General features: G+C 33.2%; 3 protein-coding genes and 1 pseudogene across 3 annotated transcripts; 2 read left to right on the top strand and 2 right to left on the bottom strand.

Annotated features, from left to right (window-relative positions):
- The first annotated feature begins 2,886 nt into the window (after positions 1–2,886).
- On the top strand, positions 2,887–8,001 carry LOC120577448 (deoxyhypusine synthase). The gene is made up of 7 exons (XM_039828957.1): positions 2,887–3,367; positions 3,471–3,638; positions 5,161–5,379; positions 6,652–6,738; positions 6,984–7,089; positions 7,177–7,412; positions 7,516–8,001. Exons 1-7 carry the CDS (start codon positions 3,155–3,157, stop codon positions 7,594–7,596), a joined length of 1,110 nt encoding a protein of 369 aa, XP_039684891.1. The 5' UTR covers positions 2,887–3,154; the 3' UTR covers positions 7,597–8,001.
- Positions 8,002–8,871: 870 nt separating this feature from the next.
- LOC120577449 (uncharacterized) lies at positions 8,872–9,699 on the bottom strand. The gene has a single exon (XM_039828958.1). The coding sequence runs from the start codon at positions 9,473–9,475 to the stop codon at positions 9,128–9,130; it is 348 nt and encodes a 115-aa protein (XP_039684892.1). The 5' UTR covers positions 9,476–9,699; the 3' UTR covers positions 8,872–9,127.
- Positions 9,700–10,753: 1,054 nt separating this feature from the next.
- LOC120577603 (peroxisomal (S)-2-hydroxy-acid oxidase-like) lies at positions 10,754–12,842 on the top strand (annotated as a pseudogene).
- A 2,128-nt stretch (positions 12,843–14,970) lies between these two features.
- On the bottom strand, positions 14,971–16,344 carry LOC120577581 (pentatricopeptide repeat-containing protein At4g21065). Its single transcript, XM_039829178.1, has one exon. It carries the CDS (start codon positions 16,342–16,344, stop codon positions 14,971–14,973), a length of 1,374 nt encoding a protein of 457 aa, XP_039685112.1.
- Between the last annotated feature and the right edge of the window lie 443 nt (positions 16,345–16,787).

Raw genomic sequence — 16,787 nt, 5'->3', positions numbered from 1 at the left:
TATAGAGATATTTTTGTTGTATTTATAAGTTATTTATGTTCTTAATGTTTTTTTCATGTGAAACTTCAAAATTAAACTTTTGATTTAGAAAGTGTCAGACATAGATTTTTAACCCATTGTCGGATCTTAATACTAGTGCATAGCAAGATATCAGAAGTTAATGATAGATCTCACATAACTTAATATTAATCCTTGCCGTGGTCTCGATGTGAACTGTATCGTTTTCCAGTCTCAACCATTTTGCACAATTCCTGAAATCAAAACAAAAATACTCAAACACATACATATACAAAGAAAGATATATTTGTTTGTCTCTAATAAACTTATTAAAGCTATAATTTCACCTTGTGAGAGTGTTTAGGAGAACTTATGAAGACAGTTTATAACACGTTCATAAGCCGTTTTCAGCTTATTTTAATAAGTTCTCAAAGATAGCTTATGAAAACAACTTAAGAGTGAATGCATAAGCAAAAAAACGCGAGTATAAGATGAACATGATTTTGAATATACCTGATGATGGTAACAAAGAACAATAGCCCCGCTTAAAACCCTAATCAGGTCCTTGTCTTTTTTCCTTGGTGGAAAATTTCTGGTCCACCTTTACTCTGGGCCTGTTTGGCTTGGCTTATTTTTGTAGCTTATAAAAAAAAAATTATGCAAATAAATAAATTTTTGTTAATTCATAAGTTCTCGCTAACGAAAAATGTATCTTCATAATCTATTTTGTCATAAACTACATTGACAAGCTTATGAATATTATATAAAACCTTACTTATTTGCACAAGGTGTTTTGCATAAACTAAAAAATTAAGGAAAATGCTAACCATTGCCCTTGGGACATTGGATAAAGGAACAAAAATAGAAATTTTGTGTTGGAAAATGATAAAAAGTAGTCAAATCAACTTGTAAAAAGTTAATAAATTGTTGTTTCCAATATAAAACTACTAATCTTGATTACCTTAACCATTACCCTGAAGACAATGGTTAGCAAGACCCAAAAACTAATCAATCCAAATGGGACCTTTGTACTCTTTTCTTTTCTTTTTTCTCTTCTTTTCAATTAAAATAAAAACCGTTTTTCTTTTGGTAACCGGGGGGGGGGGGGGTGGGTAAATTTTTCTCTTCCAAGTTTTATATTTGTGTACCCCTCAATTTTACCTTTTTATTTATTTATTTGTCATCCCGCTCGACCAAATTGAATTATATAATTCTCTTTTACGCGTGGTATTTTTTAATTGGGTTTTTTTACCAACATATTTTAATTGGGTTAACAAGAGTGGAAATTGATCATATGAACTAACATTCGCTGCGTTTTCTGTTCTTTTTATTGCACCAATACATATAAATTATGAACAATAGTAGTGTTAGCAACACTCTTTTTAACACTCTCTTCAACTCTCATTTTTTAATTGGCTTAAATCATGGTGGATCTCATATTTTAGAAATTAGTTCCACTTAAAGGTGTGTGTCATACATTGGTTTCATTAGCATACCCTTCTAATAGTGATTATGATGCCATCTATAGCCACATCTTCATATAATATGAGATTCATCGTACTTATTAACTTATGATGTCTCTTTCATTTAAAGAATATTATAATATTAAGTTTCGATAGTAGTCTATGATAGTAAACTTATCCTCATATCTCGCAACTAACATCTACAAATGAATCTATTTCATGTCCCTTAGATAAAAAAAAATGTATACGTCTATCACTTTCTAAATCAAATAATCAATTTTAGAGTTTAACATCGGAAAATCAGTAAGTGCGCGAATAAACTCATTGATATAACAAAACAAAATTTATATGTAACCAGTCAGATCAAGTAATTACATTAGAATCATAACAAACTACCCTTACTCACATCATAACGAGAAACTCGACTTCACGTAGTCAAAGTAACTTCCAACAAGATAAGTAGAAAAGACGAAGTTTGCATATATGGCTTAAATCCACAAGATATGCATCCACCTTAAAGCTCCTAAGCTCAACCTCGTTCTCGTGTGTTTTCTCTTCTCAATAATATGTTTGGATGTGAATTTGGTGCGTTCTTCATTGTTGGATTTTTGCAAGCTCAGTACTGAGTCATTATACCGCCTTATGATTCACTTAGCAAATTGTTCTATGCAAAAGTTCTCAAACTTTCGAACTTGGTCACAATTGACTCCTGGATCGCTTTATGAGTTTGTCATGTTTCTCTTTTCAAACTCTTTAACTTGCTCACTTTCAGCTTGCTAGGCAAAATCATGTATGTTTCAATTTTTTAGTGGGTGTTTGCATTAGCTTTTGGAGGCTCATTTCCACTTCTCAATGCACTTTAAACATGAAAATTGCAAAGCATAACTTTCTAGCTTTTAGAAAAACGCACGTCTAAAACCCTGCCATTGCAGTCCTTAAGAGTCACCTAATCTTTTAAGTTAAGACATCCATTGGTGTGTGTGTGTGTTCCATTGAAATACATGCAAAAATAATTTGGAGCACATGGCATATACATACATGCTTATATATGTATATAGGAGGATCAAGTTACACTAATGTTACATCGCTCAATAACGTTTTATTTGATGTATATTTTTTAAATTTGACTGTTAGATTGTATGTTTATATCACATAAATCATTCACGTAAATTTCTACGAAGATTTAAAAAATTTTGAGAGATTAAAAGTTGAAGAATTTTTTTACAAAGATTAAGACGAAAAATTGAAATATTTATATTGACAAAAACATATTTAACCGAAAAAATCTCGGTAATTTATTTACTATTGGCCCATGAGAAAAAGTCCGATAAAATTAAACCCTACTCTAGGTTTAACAGACCAGTAAATTTTTGATTTTTATTTGTGTTAACCCTTCTCCAATTCCTTGCACAAACCTTCTTCTTCTGGAGCAAATCGCCATCTCCTTCTTCATTCTTATTCTCTATAACAAACGGTCCGACCGGATCCAAGTTGCACCGGTTCGAACCGCTTTTGTGACATTACTAACGGTTCGAACCGTTTTGTTTTCAACCCGTGACAAACGTGGGAGGCTTCGTTGTTTCTTCTTCTTACTAATTATCATAAGTTTTTGTTTTCCTTTTGAGTCATTGAAGTCTTGTTTTTTGTCGTGTTTCTGTCTGGAGACCGTGAAAGAGAAAACGAAGAGTACGAGAATGAGTGAAACAAAGCAAGAAGATGATACAATTATGTCCTCAGTTCACTCCACTGTCTTCAAAGAATCCGAAAACCTCGCAGGAAAGTGTCTTCAAATCGAGGGTTATGATTTCAACCGTGGCGTCGATTATCAACAGCTTCTCAAATCAATGCTCACCACTGGTTTTCAAGCTTCTAACTTTGGTGATGCTGTTAAAGTCGTTAATCAAATGGTATTTTTTCTATTTTATACTAACCCATCTTTGTTTTTATATTGATTTGACTTTTTGCTTATAAAGTTTTTTCCTTTGTGGTTTTTGGGAACATGGGTTGAAGCTAGATTGGAGGTTGGTTGATGAACCTATTGATGAGGATTGTGATGAAGATAAGAAGGATTTGGAGTATAGGAAATCTGTTTCATGTAAAGTGTTTTTGGGTTTCACTTCTAATCTTATCTCTTCTGGTGTTAGAGATGTTGTTCGTTACCTTTGTCAGCATCACATGGTGAGTGTATTTTTTTGGTTTAATTTGTCATTTACTCATTCTCATTCTGATTATGTATTTGCTTATCTAAATGGCCACTGACAAAAGTTTTTAATTTCACACTAAGCTGATTGCTCTTGAATCCATTGGACTGTTTGGGGGTTGAGTAACTCAACTAGTTTGAACTAAGGGTTAAATGAGTTAGAGGTACTGAGTTTAAATCTGGGTGAAGGAGAAAAATACTAATCTAACAACTAATTACTAACATCGACCGTTTTAAAAAAAGACGAATATAGGAGGTGGTGTGGAGCAAAAACTGTTAATATCTTTCTTCAGATTAGGTCTTTAGTGCTGAATTCAATATTTTATCCATGAGGAACTGATGGCTGCGAATGTTTTAGCATCATAATTATAGAATTTGCTACTGTGGATATCTTTGCCTTGTTTTGATTGCATAGGGGCTTTTGTGTTTTATATAGGTCTAGTGGCTTGTGTTAGTTAAAATCTGTGATATTCAAGGTAAGCAAGTCTTTATGTCATATGTCTTATGCTATATAGGCTTTTATTTTGGTTTGGCTGCACTTGATGAAATCTTGTTGAATATTGTAATTTTTCTCATATATGCCTTATGCTTTGGGTTGTGATTATTATATGAATGTATCTTTTCCTTTTAAAAAAAATAAAAAAAATCTAAAATGTCGCAGTGTCACCACCAACTAAGAACATGGAAGCCGGGGAAGCTTCGGGTTAATTTTGGAATATGTGAGTCCTGTTGGATAATCTCAAATGGGGTTTACATGTTCAAACTTTAATGTTGAACTTTAAATTTATTCAATATCAAGTCAGGGGGTTAGTTATGTAGTGAAAATGGCCGCCTTAATGTGCGAAGAGTTGAAATTTCTGATTTTCGCTGTCTGTATTTGTGCTGTATTTCGCTGTGTTTGCTCAGTTTTTCACCATGGCTCGGCTGATTTCATCTAGTTTTTCACCATGCTTAATCGCCAAGCGACTTGACACTGTCACTAAGCTAATTTCCTTGAATTTCTTATATGCTGCTTGTCACTTAGGGAAGAACAAGATTCGCTAAACAAATTCAGTTTCTTCTTACCCACTAATTTTCATAGTGATGTAATTATAAAATTTTCTAGTTTTAATCAACTCTGCGTGCGTGTGTTGAAATATGATAAACAAGATCATGCATGACTATGAGCTAGTATATACATGTATAAAGGTATATGGGTGATGGTTCCTTCCTAGCTTAGGTGTTACACCAAGTATAGTATATTAGGTCGAGCATGAAAAGATTGTAATGTGAGATTGCCTATTGCAATTTCCTTTTACTAGATGTATTTGAAGATCCTGGTGGTTTTGATGAAGCTGTGATATAGCTTATATTATTATTATTACTATTTTTTTTTTTTTTTTGTGATATAGCTTATATTAATTGAATTGAAAACTCGCTAAACCAAGTGATTTTTTTTTTTTTTTTAAATTTTGTGAATGACATGGTAGTCTTATTATTTTTGTTGCATCTGTTCTACAGGTTCATGTAGTTGTTACAACTACAGGTGGTATTGAAGAAGATCTTATAAAGTGCCTTGCACCAACATATAAAGGAGAGTTCTCTTTGCCTGGAGCTTATCTTCGCTCAAAAGGATTGAATCGAATCGGTAATTTATTGGTCCCTAATGACAATTATTGCAAATTTGAGGACTGGATTATTCCTATTTTTGATCAAATGTTGAAGGAGCAAAAGGAAGAGGTATTTTATTTTTTACTTTTCCTTCATTACAAAAATTATTACGTGGTTCAGTTTTTGTGAAGGTAATCAAAACCGGATGGTTTGACTGGGAACCAGACCCATGTCTGATCCGGAAGACTCCGAGTACTGGTGGTTTGAGGGTTGGACCTTTTTTTAAAAAAAAAAACGCAAAAATCTGCTCTAAATTTTAAAACTTTTCCTTTGATTACCACCTTGAAAATCTTAATTTATAGTAGAAAGTCTTCAACTAGTTATCTCCTTTAAGCAATGTGGAACTTCATGAAGTATTTTGTTCACCATAAAAGTCTTGATTTATTGTAGAAAGTCTAGCTCTCTCTTTTAAACAATGTTGGACTTAAAAAAGTAGACAGTACATTTGTAGGAAAGGAATTACCGGCAGAGAAAGGTTGAGTAAAATTACGAACAAATGACTTATGGTTGCTGCCTGGGTGACTGTGGTCGAAAGTGTAGTATAGTATCCAGTATCCACATAATAATAGTTGGGCTGGTACATTTAGACACTAAGGTGTGGTTGCAACTTGGAAGTGAAGAGATATATGGCTATCTGGCAGGAAATAGCTTCTACAGGTTGGTCGGTGTCCCTGATTTAATTGTTTATATATTGGCATGGAAACAATGGTCGAGAGGTATATAAGGTTTTCGTTGTGGGGAAGTAGTTTGTGGAATAGCGGTAGATTTGGTCTTGGCATTTCAATTGCAGCAGGCAAGAATATAACATAGTAACATAATCTTAATAAGCATGTTTTGAGTGGTAATCGTAGAAACTAAAATTGAATCCAACGACACCATGGTACTGAGGAGAGATCAAACTAGTGTTGTATGGTGTGTGGCAGTGGGGATTATCATCTGAAAAATGATGATGCAGGCTGGTATTTGTATAGTGTGACTGGCATTTGTTCTGACTTCTGATATAAGTAGTGCATTTTGTTGAGGAATAGTGTTCACTTGCTATATTTTGGTAGGGAGCTAATAGTGTTTTATGCATTATGTTCTTGTTGAGGTATGGTTTCTAATAATTGGTTTTGATCCTGATTGTTCTGGTGTAATATTATAAGTTATAAATAATATACTTTTAGTTTAATATTTGTATTTTGTTTGGTATAAGATATTGAAAATTAATAAAAAAAATATATTGTTTAATTATTATGGTCATGCTAATTATATTTGAATACATCTATTCTGCTGGAAAAAGAAGGTTCTTTTTTAGTTTTCACTAAACTTTTTTCCCTGTCACTTCATTTTATTTGGCAGAAAGTGCTGTGGACACCGTCTAAGTTAATAGCTCGATTGGGAAAAGAGATCAACAATGAAAACTCCTACCTTTACTGGGCATATAAGGCAAGAATGATATCAAGTTTAGATTTTCAGCAAAATATATTGTTCTCTACTTCATTTCTGATTCAAATCTTTACACTAGTTTCTTTTTCGATAGTTATGCTGTTAATTTTCTAGATATCTTGCATTGTGTTACATACAGAATGCAACATGGTTATTTGTATCGATTTTCTTATTTACTTAATAACTGGAGTATCAGAAAATTGCACATAATATAACACCATTGATATTTTTTTGGTGTTTTGCAGAACAATATTCCAGTTTATTGTCCAGGATTAACCGATGGCTCATTGGGTGACATGCTGTACTTCCATTCCTTCCACAACCCTGGTCTGATTGTGGACATAGTGCAAGGTTTTTACTCCATTCTTTTTTTACTCTACTGCATGGATGATTTTGAAACAATTGGAATCATTACTAAAATAATTGGCAATGCAACAGATATAAGGGCCATGAATGGTGAAGCTGTACATGCAAATCCTAGCAAGACGGGCATGATTATTTTAGGAGGCGGCCTTCCAAAACATCACATTTGCAATGCCAATATGATGCGCAATGGTGCAGACTATGCAGTTTTTATTAATACTGCACAAGAATTTGATGGAAGTGATTCTGGAGCTCGTCCAGATGAGGCTGTTTCATGGGGGAAAATACGAGGATCTGCTAAAACTGTTAAGGTACATCCTATATACTTTCGCTACTTGTTTTCTTTACAGAATACTCTAAACTTTTGCCGTACTATATCCCTTAAAACTATGTCTTTTTATTTCACTAAACCAGGTACATTGTGATGCAACGATAGCATTCCCTCTGCTGGTTGCAGAAACATTTGCCTCAAGAACGAAACCTCCTCTTCTTTGATAAAGGTTCGCTGTCATAACTAAAAGGTGTGCTCCACAGTGAGTGCCAAATGTTTTGGTATGGAACTTAAACCAAGGTCGGCTGTATGTCATACTTGAGGTCAAAGTTCATTTACAATGCAGTGTGTTTGAGGATCTTGATGGACCAGTTTGGCATTGACATTTAATTTGACTGTCTTGTTATTCGCAAGGTCAACATAACAAGCATTTTTTTTTACCATTTAGAAGCAATTTGAAGGAATTGAGAGTTATGAATTGTGGATGTAAATTATGCAATGCTAACTATATTTTTTGGAACTGTGGTTTCTTAGTTTTGAGGTGTTGAAAATTGTAATCTTTAGAGCAAATAAGACTAGAAAAGTTTCAACTATCACTGATCAGTTATAGTATCTTCAATGTTTTCCAACTGATGGCTGCTGTATTTCACATGGGGGAAAAATAATTGATTTTTACCAGCTAGTCAATTTAAAAGTTAAAAAGATATAAACAATACTGAATAAGAGAAACACTAGCTAGTAAAGTGCTGGCATTGACACACAGTTGAGCTAGCAAAAAACAAGATATACTAGCTTTCACCTAAATTTGATTTTAGCCTAAAATTTGAGGGACTTTTCCAACAATGATGGTCAAGATCGTGTTCATAATAATGTGGCCAAGATATCAAACTATCTAGAAACTGTATCAAACTTGTTGATTGTCCTGCCCATGATAAAGGTTGAAGTGTGACCTCAATAGGAAAAACTGGACTTGGTAATTTTAAGGGATACGAAACGATTGTAAAATGGTTATATGGTTATATGAGAGTGACACTAGTGGCCACTAGGAAAGAAGAACCAGTAAACTGAAGCAAAAAAAACTTTATTAAGTTTTACTTTTGTTTGTATGCATCAAACTCAAAAAATATTATATTAACAACTTCTCAGCAAATCAGAACAACAAAATCAAATAAAGACCGGAATAGTATTATATTCATACAAGCCTTACGAAAATGAGAAATATGATATTTTACTCTTACAATATCATAATTTTATATGAACAGATGAACATTAACACATGAGTAAAGTCAGATCAATTTGAGATTAGTCAGCTCACATTATGCCTTCATCAAATCATTTTTAAATAATTTTCACAGTTGATTTGAGATCAGACGACCAAAATCAGTTAATGCGTGCGTGTAATCAAATTACTTGACAATCCAATTTACGACCAATTTTTGATGTTTAAGACTGCTATTATGCCATTGCAATTTGATTTCCTCATAGTATAACACTGCAAGTTCACAGCCCAAATCTAGCTGATTATGATCTCATTTCATAAAAGTTTGTAAGAAACAACTTCATTATGAGGTACAAGAAGCTGATAATATAACTCCAACAACCCCTACATCTCATGTCTAGTGACATGCACTTCATTTTCTAAGCTTAGCTTAATGCATGTTTAGATTCACGACGAATTTAGCAAAATCACGCGATTCTACCAAAGTCGCCACAATCCAAACATACAGTAGAATACATCATAGCAGCACACATATGCTAAGAAATAAGGTCATGCAGAGAAGGTTGGTAGGAAATAAGAAAGAAAAGCAACAAAAGAACAAAGGCAACACCCCAAGGAGAACCACCAGCTCTATGGATAGCACCTGGTTCAGATCCTGGCATGGGAAAGTTTAACTGGCTACCAGTGGAAAGCCAATGAACAATGATGATTAATAGCAGTGGAGAAATTACCAGCAAACGTTGCAGCAACTCTGATGCAGTAGCCATTATTGCATCATAGATTATGTAACAAAAAATTCCACAAATGAGGGTAATGGCTACCATCACAAGCCAGTTTTCTGAGAAGCTGAAACCTGAAGATGATGACCATTTTGAAGAAGCCATGAATGAGATTGGGAAGAGTGAATGTGAATGATTGCAAAGTGGCTCAGAAACTAAAGCACAGTACTAGGGAGTGGACTCTCTATGGAGAAATTACTTGCTTATGTACAATATAGGTAGCTGTCATTTTTGTATTTTATTTGAGTACATTTCATGGATTTGTGGATCATATGGTTTATGACATCAACAGATACAATACAATTATGTGTTTTCTTTTTACTTTTTTGGGGGGTTGGGTGGATTCTTGGATAATGGGGCAAATCATATCTCACATCTTCATACGTGTGTTACAAAACCTGACCTTATGTGGTCCAAGATTCTTTTTTATGTTTAATGTATATACCTAAAAAAATATGTTATAACATACTAGTACATTTTATAAGTATTTGAAATGTTGATAAACAATTTTTAGTTTATTCATGAACTCACCAAATACATAAAATTAACAAACAGTCTATGTATTACATGGATGCACTTTCCCATGTGAAGGCATGTGATTATGAATAAAATTACCCTGGTGAATATGGACCACAATACCATTGAAAACCATGTAAACAAATTAGATGTTTAACCGTGAGTTTATGGTGCATTTGAATGAGTATAGATAATGTTTCCATGATTGCTTTGTTAAAACATCTTACCTTTTTTTTTTTTTAAATCGAGTATCCTCCATACGCAAGTGCGGCATAAATGGACGACAAACTCTCCTTAAGGGTTTTAACGTTGGATTTAAATCCAAGATCTTGGTTAAAATAAAAAAGATTCGCATCATCTCATCTAAACGATCATGTGTTGTTAAAACATCCAATTTAATTGTTGTAAAAAGATATAAGTGCTAATTAATTAGTTTTTTTTTTTTTTTGTGAAGTTTGAGTTTCTAAGTTCATTAAGTTGTAATCCTTGCGAGTAATTGGACAATGTTGTATCATATATAGCTTGTATTTTGTTATCAATATAATATAATATATAGCAGGTAGAACAAGCTCAAGGTTCCCGAGTACAACTCTTGTGACTTTATAATTTACTTTTGAGATTTTTAACTTCAACGTAAAAGATAAAATAAAATAATTATACAAGTGCTGTATGTATGTTTCTGTCCACATTAGATTGGGAAAATTCTTGTATGGACTAAAAGTAACTTTGGCATTAGATTGGAAAAAATTTCACATGAAAATTTCATTTAGATTTGAAATATCCAAATATAAATCACTTCACTTTAAACTCAATCAAATTAATTTTATAAAATTAATTCATTTAAATGTTTGAGGTCTAACCCAAGACTCAAGAAGAAGAATCCATATATAGACAATTTTATTAGTGTCACTTTCAGTTTATTTATCTATACTTTCACTAGATTTCTTAATCTATTTTCTATATACTCATTTTTAGTTGACTTTTTTTCTTCTTTCTACATATCATATTTACTTGATTTTCCTTATTAGTTCAATCTTTTTCTTCACTTCAGCATCCCAAATCACAGGTTCTGTCTCCCTTTCATAATACATTTGTGTTAATTCCATTCTTTGTCTTGCCAGGTTTTGTTCCAAACATGACACTCACACGTAACTTACTTGTCAGACAGCGACACATACGGTTACAACTTACATTCCATTTTCTCAAATTATTACCGATGTCAATGTGTGTGTCATGTTTGGTACTCATGTTTGCGTCAGTAACACATAACTGATGAGTTAACATAATATTCATAGATGTTGCTTAGCATTTTTGGATTTGGAACTGATTTAGTTTGAATTGATGGTGTTAAATAATTGTGCATTTTAATCTTAATTTCAGAATATCCTGTGGAGATAACATAATAAAAACTTACCTATTAAGAAGATCATGAATATAACAAATGTGAATGAGTATGAAGCAATTGCAAAGGAAAAGTTGCCAAAGATGATATATGAGTACTTTGCATCAGGGGCAGAGGATCAGTGGACTTTGAAAGCAAATCGAGATTCATTCTCAAGGATTCTGTAATCTACAAACTTCTTTTAATTGATCTTCATCTTCCCTTTAAGTGTTCTATTGAATTCAAGCCCTCGTTTCACTATCTATATATATTTATCTGAAAAATAGGTTCAGGCCACGGATTCTTAGGGATGTAAGCGAGATAGATTTAACAACAACTGTATTAGGCCTCAAAATATCAATGCCTATCATGATTGCTCCAACAGCCTTCCAAAAAATGGCACATCCCGAAGGTATGTCATTGAACTCAACGGTTTATGTTATATTAAGATATTGTCATAGCATCTATGTAGTATTTTGCTATTGATGCACTTTTTCTTAATACAGAAGCCTTTGATTCTTTATGTGTTTGACATTGAAGTTTTTTTCTTTACTGTGATGTAGAAATATTGTTTTAAAGTAAAATAAATCATGCAACTTTTGTGCAGGAGAATATGCCACTGCTAAAGCAGCATCAGCAGCTGGCACCATCATGGTTTGATTTCCACCATATTTGTGTTTGACTCTAGTTTAATTCCAAAGCAAGAAGTATACTAATTCCTTGTAGTTTATAATATACTTTACTTTTTGGCAGATGTATGTTCAGAATTCAAGTGTTATTTAGAAAATTATATGTAAAATTGGAATCATTAAAAAAGTTATAGATAGTTAGATGGTTTGTCAATGGACATGATTTATCATGAATCTCATTTACTGCAGAAAAGATTCTGTTATTGTTGCATTTAATACATAGGAGGTTCATTTTCATAAGTTTGTGACAGACACTATCCTCATGGTCTACTTCCAGCATTGAGTAGGTTGCTTCAACAGGACCTGGCATTCGTTTCCTCCAACTCTATGTTGGTATAGTGCCTTCAATTACTCTTTTCATGATTTTATTTTCTATGACGTGTCATTTATCATTAACCAACTTTATGTATAAATAGAGTCCCTTATATTCTTCATTGATCAACATGTTATCAATAATGAATACAAGTGACTCTATTTATACAAGAGTTTATTTGGAAGAAAATGAAGAAGATAAGGCTTTTTGTTATAATAATAGTTTGGCAAAACATTTCTTTTCCTTCCAATTAGTAGCTTAAGGCTTTTATGCAATAATTTCCTCTTTGCAAATTCTTTCAATCACAAAATATTACTTTCCTTGCGAAAATTACACAAATACGTACTAATTTAATCATCTAAGTTTTCAATTATTAGTGTTATAACCTAATTTATTGCTGATATATTTTCTACTCCTAGGTGTTCAAAGACAGAAATGTGGTTATTCAACTTGTGAGAAGAGCTGAAAGTGCTGGTTTTAAGGCAATTGTACTCACTGCAGACTGATACATTGTAGAGTTTGGCATTCTTTTAAACGAGCGATTTTGCCCCCTATAGTTTGCCAATTGTGCGATTTTGCACCCCATAGTTTTAAACGAGCGATTTTGTCCCATATAGTTTTCCCCCTTTATGATTTTATGGCCCCCATGACATTTAGTGTTGATGTGTCTGTTTTTTATCAATTAATGTGCGCCACGTGTGTAATTCCATTTTTAAAAAAATAAAAAAAATTGTATTTTTCAGATTTTGAGAGAAGGGGACACGTGATTTTTCAGATTTTATGAAGAAATATCACGTGCCCCCTTCTCTCAAAATCTGAAAAATACCATTTTTTTTATTTTTTTAAAAATGGAATTACACACATGACACACATTAATTGATAAAAAACAGACACATCAGCACTGAATGTCATGAGGACCATAAAATCAGAAAGGGGGAAAACTATAGGGAGCAAAATCGCTCGTTTAAAACTATGAGGTGCAAAATCGCACAATTGACAAACTATAGGGAGGAAAAGTGCAATTAAGCCAAATCTAATTAGTGATGTGATTTAGTGTGTTATTAAAAAGAGATGATATATCAATATATTTATATATTTACTTTTCATCTTGTAACTTGTTAGATTGGAAGACCAGTGGTGTTCTCATTGGCTGCTGATGGTGAAGCCGGTGTAAGAAAAGTACTTAAAATGCTTCATGATGAGCTTGAAATAACCATGGCACTATGTGGTTGTCGTTCAATCAAGGAGATAACTCGTGACCATGTTGTGACAAAGTTGGACCGTCCTAGAATTGCTCCTAGGTTATGAGATATCCCTCTATAGTGTCGGAGCATGAGGAGTGGTCCTCATCAAGAAACTAATATACGTGAGTAAAAAAAAAAAAAACTATAGCAATTTAATTTTAATTACAATATCACATTCTTGTTATTATATCATGTTTTAAAATTGTTGTTACATAAGCCATGAATACCATCCACCAGTAACTGGATCTTTATTCATTGCATGCAGTGTAGAATTTTTTGTGTTATACTATAAATGTAGTGTAGATTACTATAGAAGTTTGAAACTAGACTTGGCTCATTAGTCATTACAGCGCTAGGATTTGGTAAACACTTCAAACATGGCTAGCTTAATCTAGAGAACAAACATCTATAATTTTTCGATTAAATTTATGAAATCAAATGTATGCAACGAATTTAGTACTTTCAAAAAAAAAAAACTAAAATATGGTTTTAGTCCCTGCAAATATGCTTCGTTTTGATTTTAGTCTCTGTGAATTTTTGTTTTTGTTTTTGGTCCCATTAAAATTTTTTGTTTTTGAAAATAGTCCCTGGCCCCACTTCTGTGATGATTTGCATACGTGACACATTATAACTGAACGAATTTTTTTAAAAAAGGTCCCTGCAAAATTTTTTGTTTTTTAAAATAGTCCCTGGGGACTATTTTAAAAAACAAAGGGACTATTTTCAAAAACAAAAAATTTTACAGGGACTAAAAATAATTTTTCTTTTTCATAGGAACTAAAACCAAAACGAGACATATTTGCAGAGACTAAAACCATATTTTAGAAAAAAAAAAAAAAAAAAAAAAAGTAAACTATAGTTACTTTCGGAAGAAAAAAAAAAGTAACTATAGTAGTGAGTGGATTCTCACTCTGAAAATTTAATTTAATGTAAAATCCATTATCCATTATATATTTAAAAAATAATAATTTTTGTTGAAATAAATATCAATTATTGATATGTAGATTACCTCATCTATCTCATTTTATGTGCTCTGTTTTGTTTAATTATGATATTTTTTGAATTTTTAACTGCATTAATTATTTCTTAACTAACATGTCTCGTATTAATTTACATCTCTGTGGCTTCGCGCAATTTTGGCGACGAAGTCAGCGAATTCAGGGAGAACTGCTTCGTCTTGTCTCTTCAAATGCCATTTAAACAAAACTTGTAGATTTAACATGAACAAGAATTACTTGGAAAGAACAAGCTTAATCCCTAAGTTTAACTCGTCTACATTTACAATTTATGGTCAGTCCTAACTCCTGTTCTAACAGCTAACCGTCGATGGCTGTGTGTGCATCTGCTTGCAATCAATAATTCAATGAATGAATATAGGGAGTATGTAGCAAGATGATTGATTCATAATTTCATAACCCATAGTTTATTCTCTGCACCAATATCTTACATTTTGGATATCAATTTTGCACCTCCAACCAACTACAACCAGGAACTTTCTTCAACCCTTTCCGCTTCATCACCAACCTCAACTCATTAGCATCCTTCCAAGAAGAACGGTCCGAAAAAAGATTTGCAGCTAGCACATAGTTTGCCCCCAATTCAGACTCCAGTTTAGACATTAGATCATCATCCAAATTAGGAACCCACCCATGATTCCTACAAGCACCCAGAAAACTCCTCACTATGACAGCATTAGGCTCTACCGGCATATTCTTTATGATATCATAAGCTTCTTGAAGCAAGCCAGCTCTTCCTAACAAGTCAACCATGCATCCATAATGCTCAACAGTTGGCTTTATGTTGTACAATCTCACCATCTTATCAAAATACATTTTCCCCTCATAAACAAGTCCCATATGGCTGCAGGCAGATAGAATCGCCGAAAACGACAAACTATCAGGTTTCAAACCCATATCCTCCATTCGGTTGAACAGAGAAATAGCATCGTTTTCACGGCTATGATTTGCAAGAGCAGATATCATGATAGTGCACGACTGCAAATTCTTTTCAGGCATCAAATCAAAAACCAAAAGTGCTTTATCAATCTGCCCACATTTTGCATACATCTCAAACAAAGCAGTCCCCAACTCAACACCCATTTCAATATGATTCCTTATAATATATGAATGAACGGACACACCAGCACACAAATTGATCGTTTTAGTACAAGCCGAAAGCAAACTAACCAACGTCACATAATTCGGCTTTTCATCAGCCACCCTCATCTCTTGAAACACATTAAACGCCTCTAAAGGAGTCTTGGAACAAACATACGCACCAATCATCGAGCTCCAAGAAACAACATCCCTATCAAACATTTCATCAAACACCATACGTGCAAACCCAATTTCCCCACAATCAGCATAAAACCTCAAAAGGGCATTACCAATATAACAATCGGAACAAAAACCCGTCTTAATCGTCAAAGAATGAATCATCCCACCATGATAAATCGACGAAAAGCGAGCACACGCCTTGATTACAAAAGGGTACGTAAAATTGTTTGGTGAAAAATGGGAACTTTGAAGTTGGCGAAAGAGGTAAAGAGAATGAAATGGAGTTGGGGTGTTAGAGAAAGCTCTGATTATGGTGTTCCAAGCGAAGAGTGGAGGGGTGATGGGTAAGGAATGGAAGAAGGAATTGGCGTAAGAGAGTGAAATGGAGGAAGCTGGTAAGATGAAATGGGAGATGATGTTAGAGTTATGATCAAGGGAGGATTTGAGGAACAGAGAGTGGAGTTGGAGAAAATGACACAATCTTGTTGATTTCTTAATCAAGTTTAGGGTTCTTAGCACAATAGCTTCATCACAAAACTTTGTTATTGCTTCCATTATTCATTGGGTTATCACTAGGAGTTCTTTGGTTTTTGTTGAATAAAAACTGATTTTTTTTATGTTTTATTTTTTATTTTGAACTCGAGACCTCGTCATGCATTGTTCTTATGAACTGAGCTAAATTTTCTTACGATGACAATATAAGAATTCAACTTCCTATCGAATCAACTTTTATACAAATTTACCATGAAATGGGATGTTGGTCATTAACAACACATTTTATTAACACTTCAAATATTAATTTTAGTTCTTTCAAAAAGAAAAAAATATATTTTGTAAAAAAAATTACTTAGAATATTTTATTAATTACACTCATCTCGTAGGGTTTACTAGTCACAGCAGAGCCGGTGATGGACACAGATTTATCCGGAGAGATGACAGACAAAATATGCTTACGCTCGTTTCCCCATTCTATTTGAGTGAAGGTTAATCCAATGTTA

Source organism: Medicago truncatula, chromosome 8 (genome assembly GCF_003473485.1).
Source record: "Medicago truncatula cultivar Jemalong A17 chromosome 8, MtrunA17r5.0-ANR, whole genome shotgun sequence".
Lineage (NCBI taxonomy): Eukaryota > Viridiplantae > Streptophyta > Magnoliopsida > Fabales > Fabaceae > Medicago > Medicago truncatula.
Note: the sequence above shows the minus strand (reverse complement) of the source record. Positions and strands in the feature narration are given on the sequence as shown.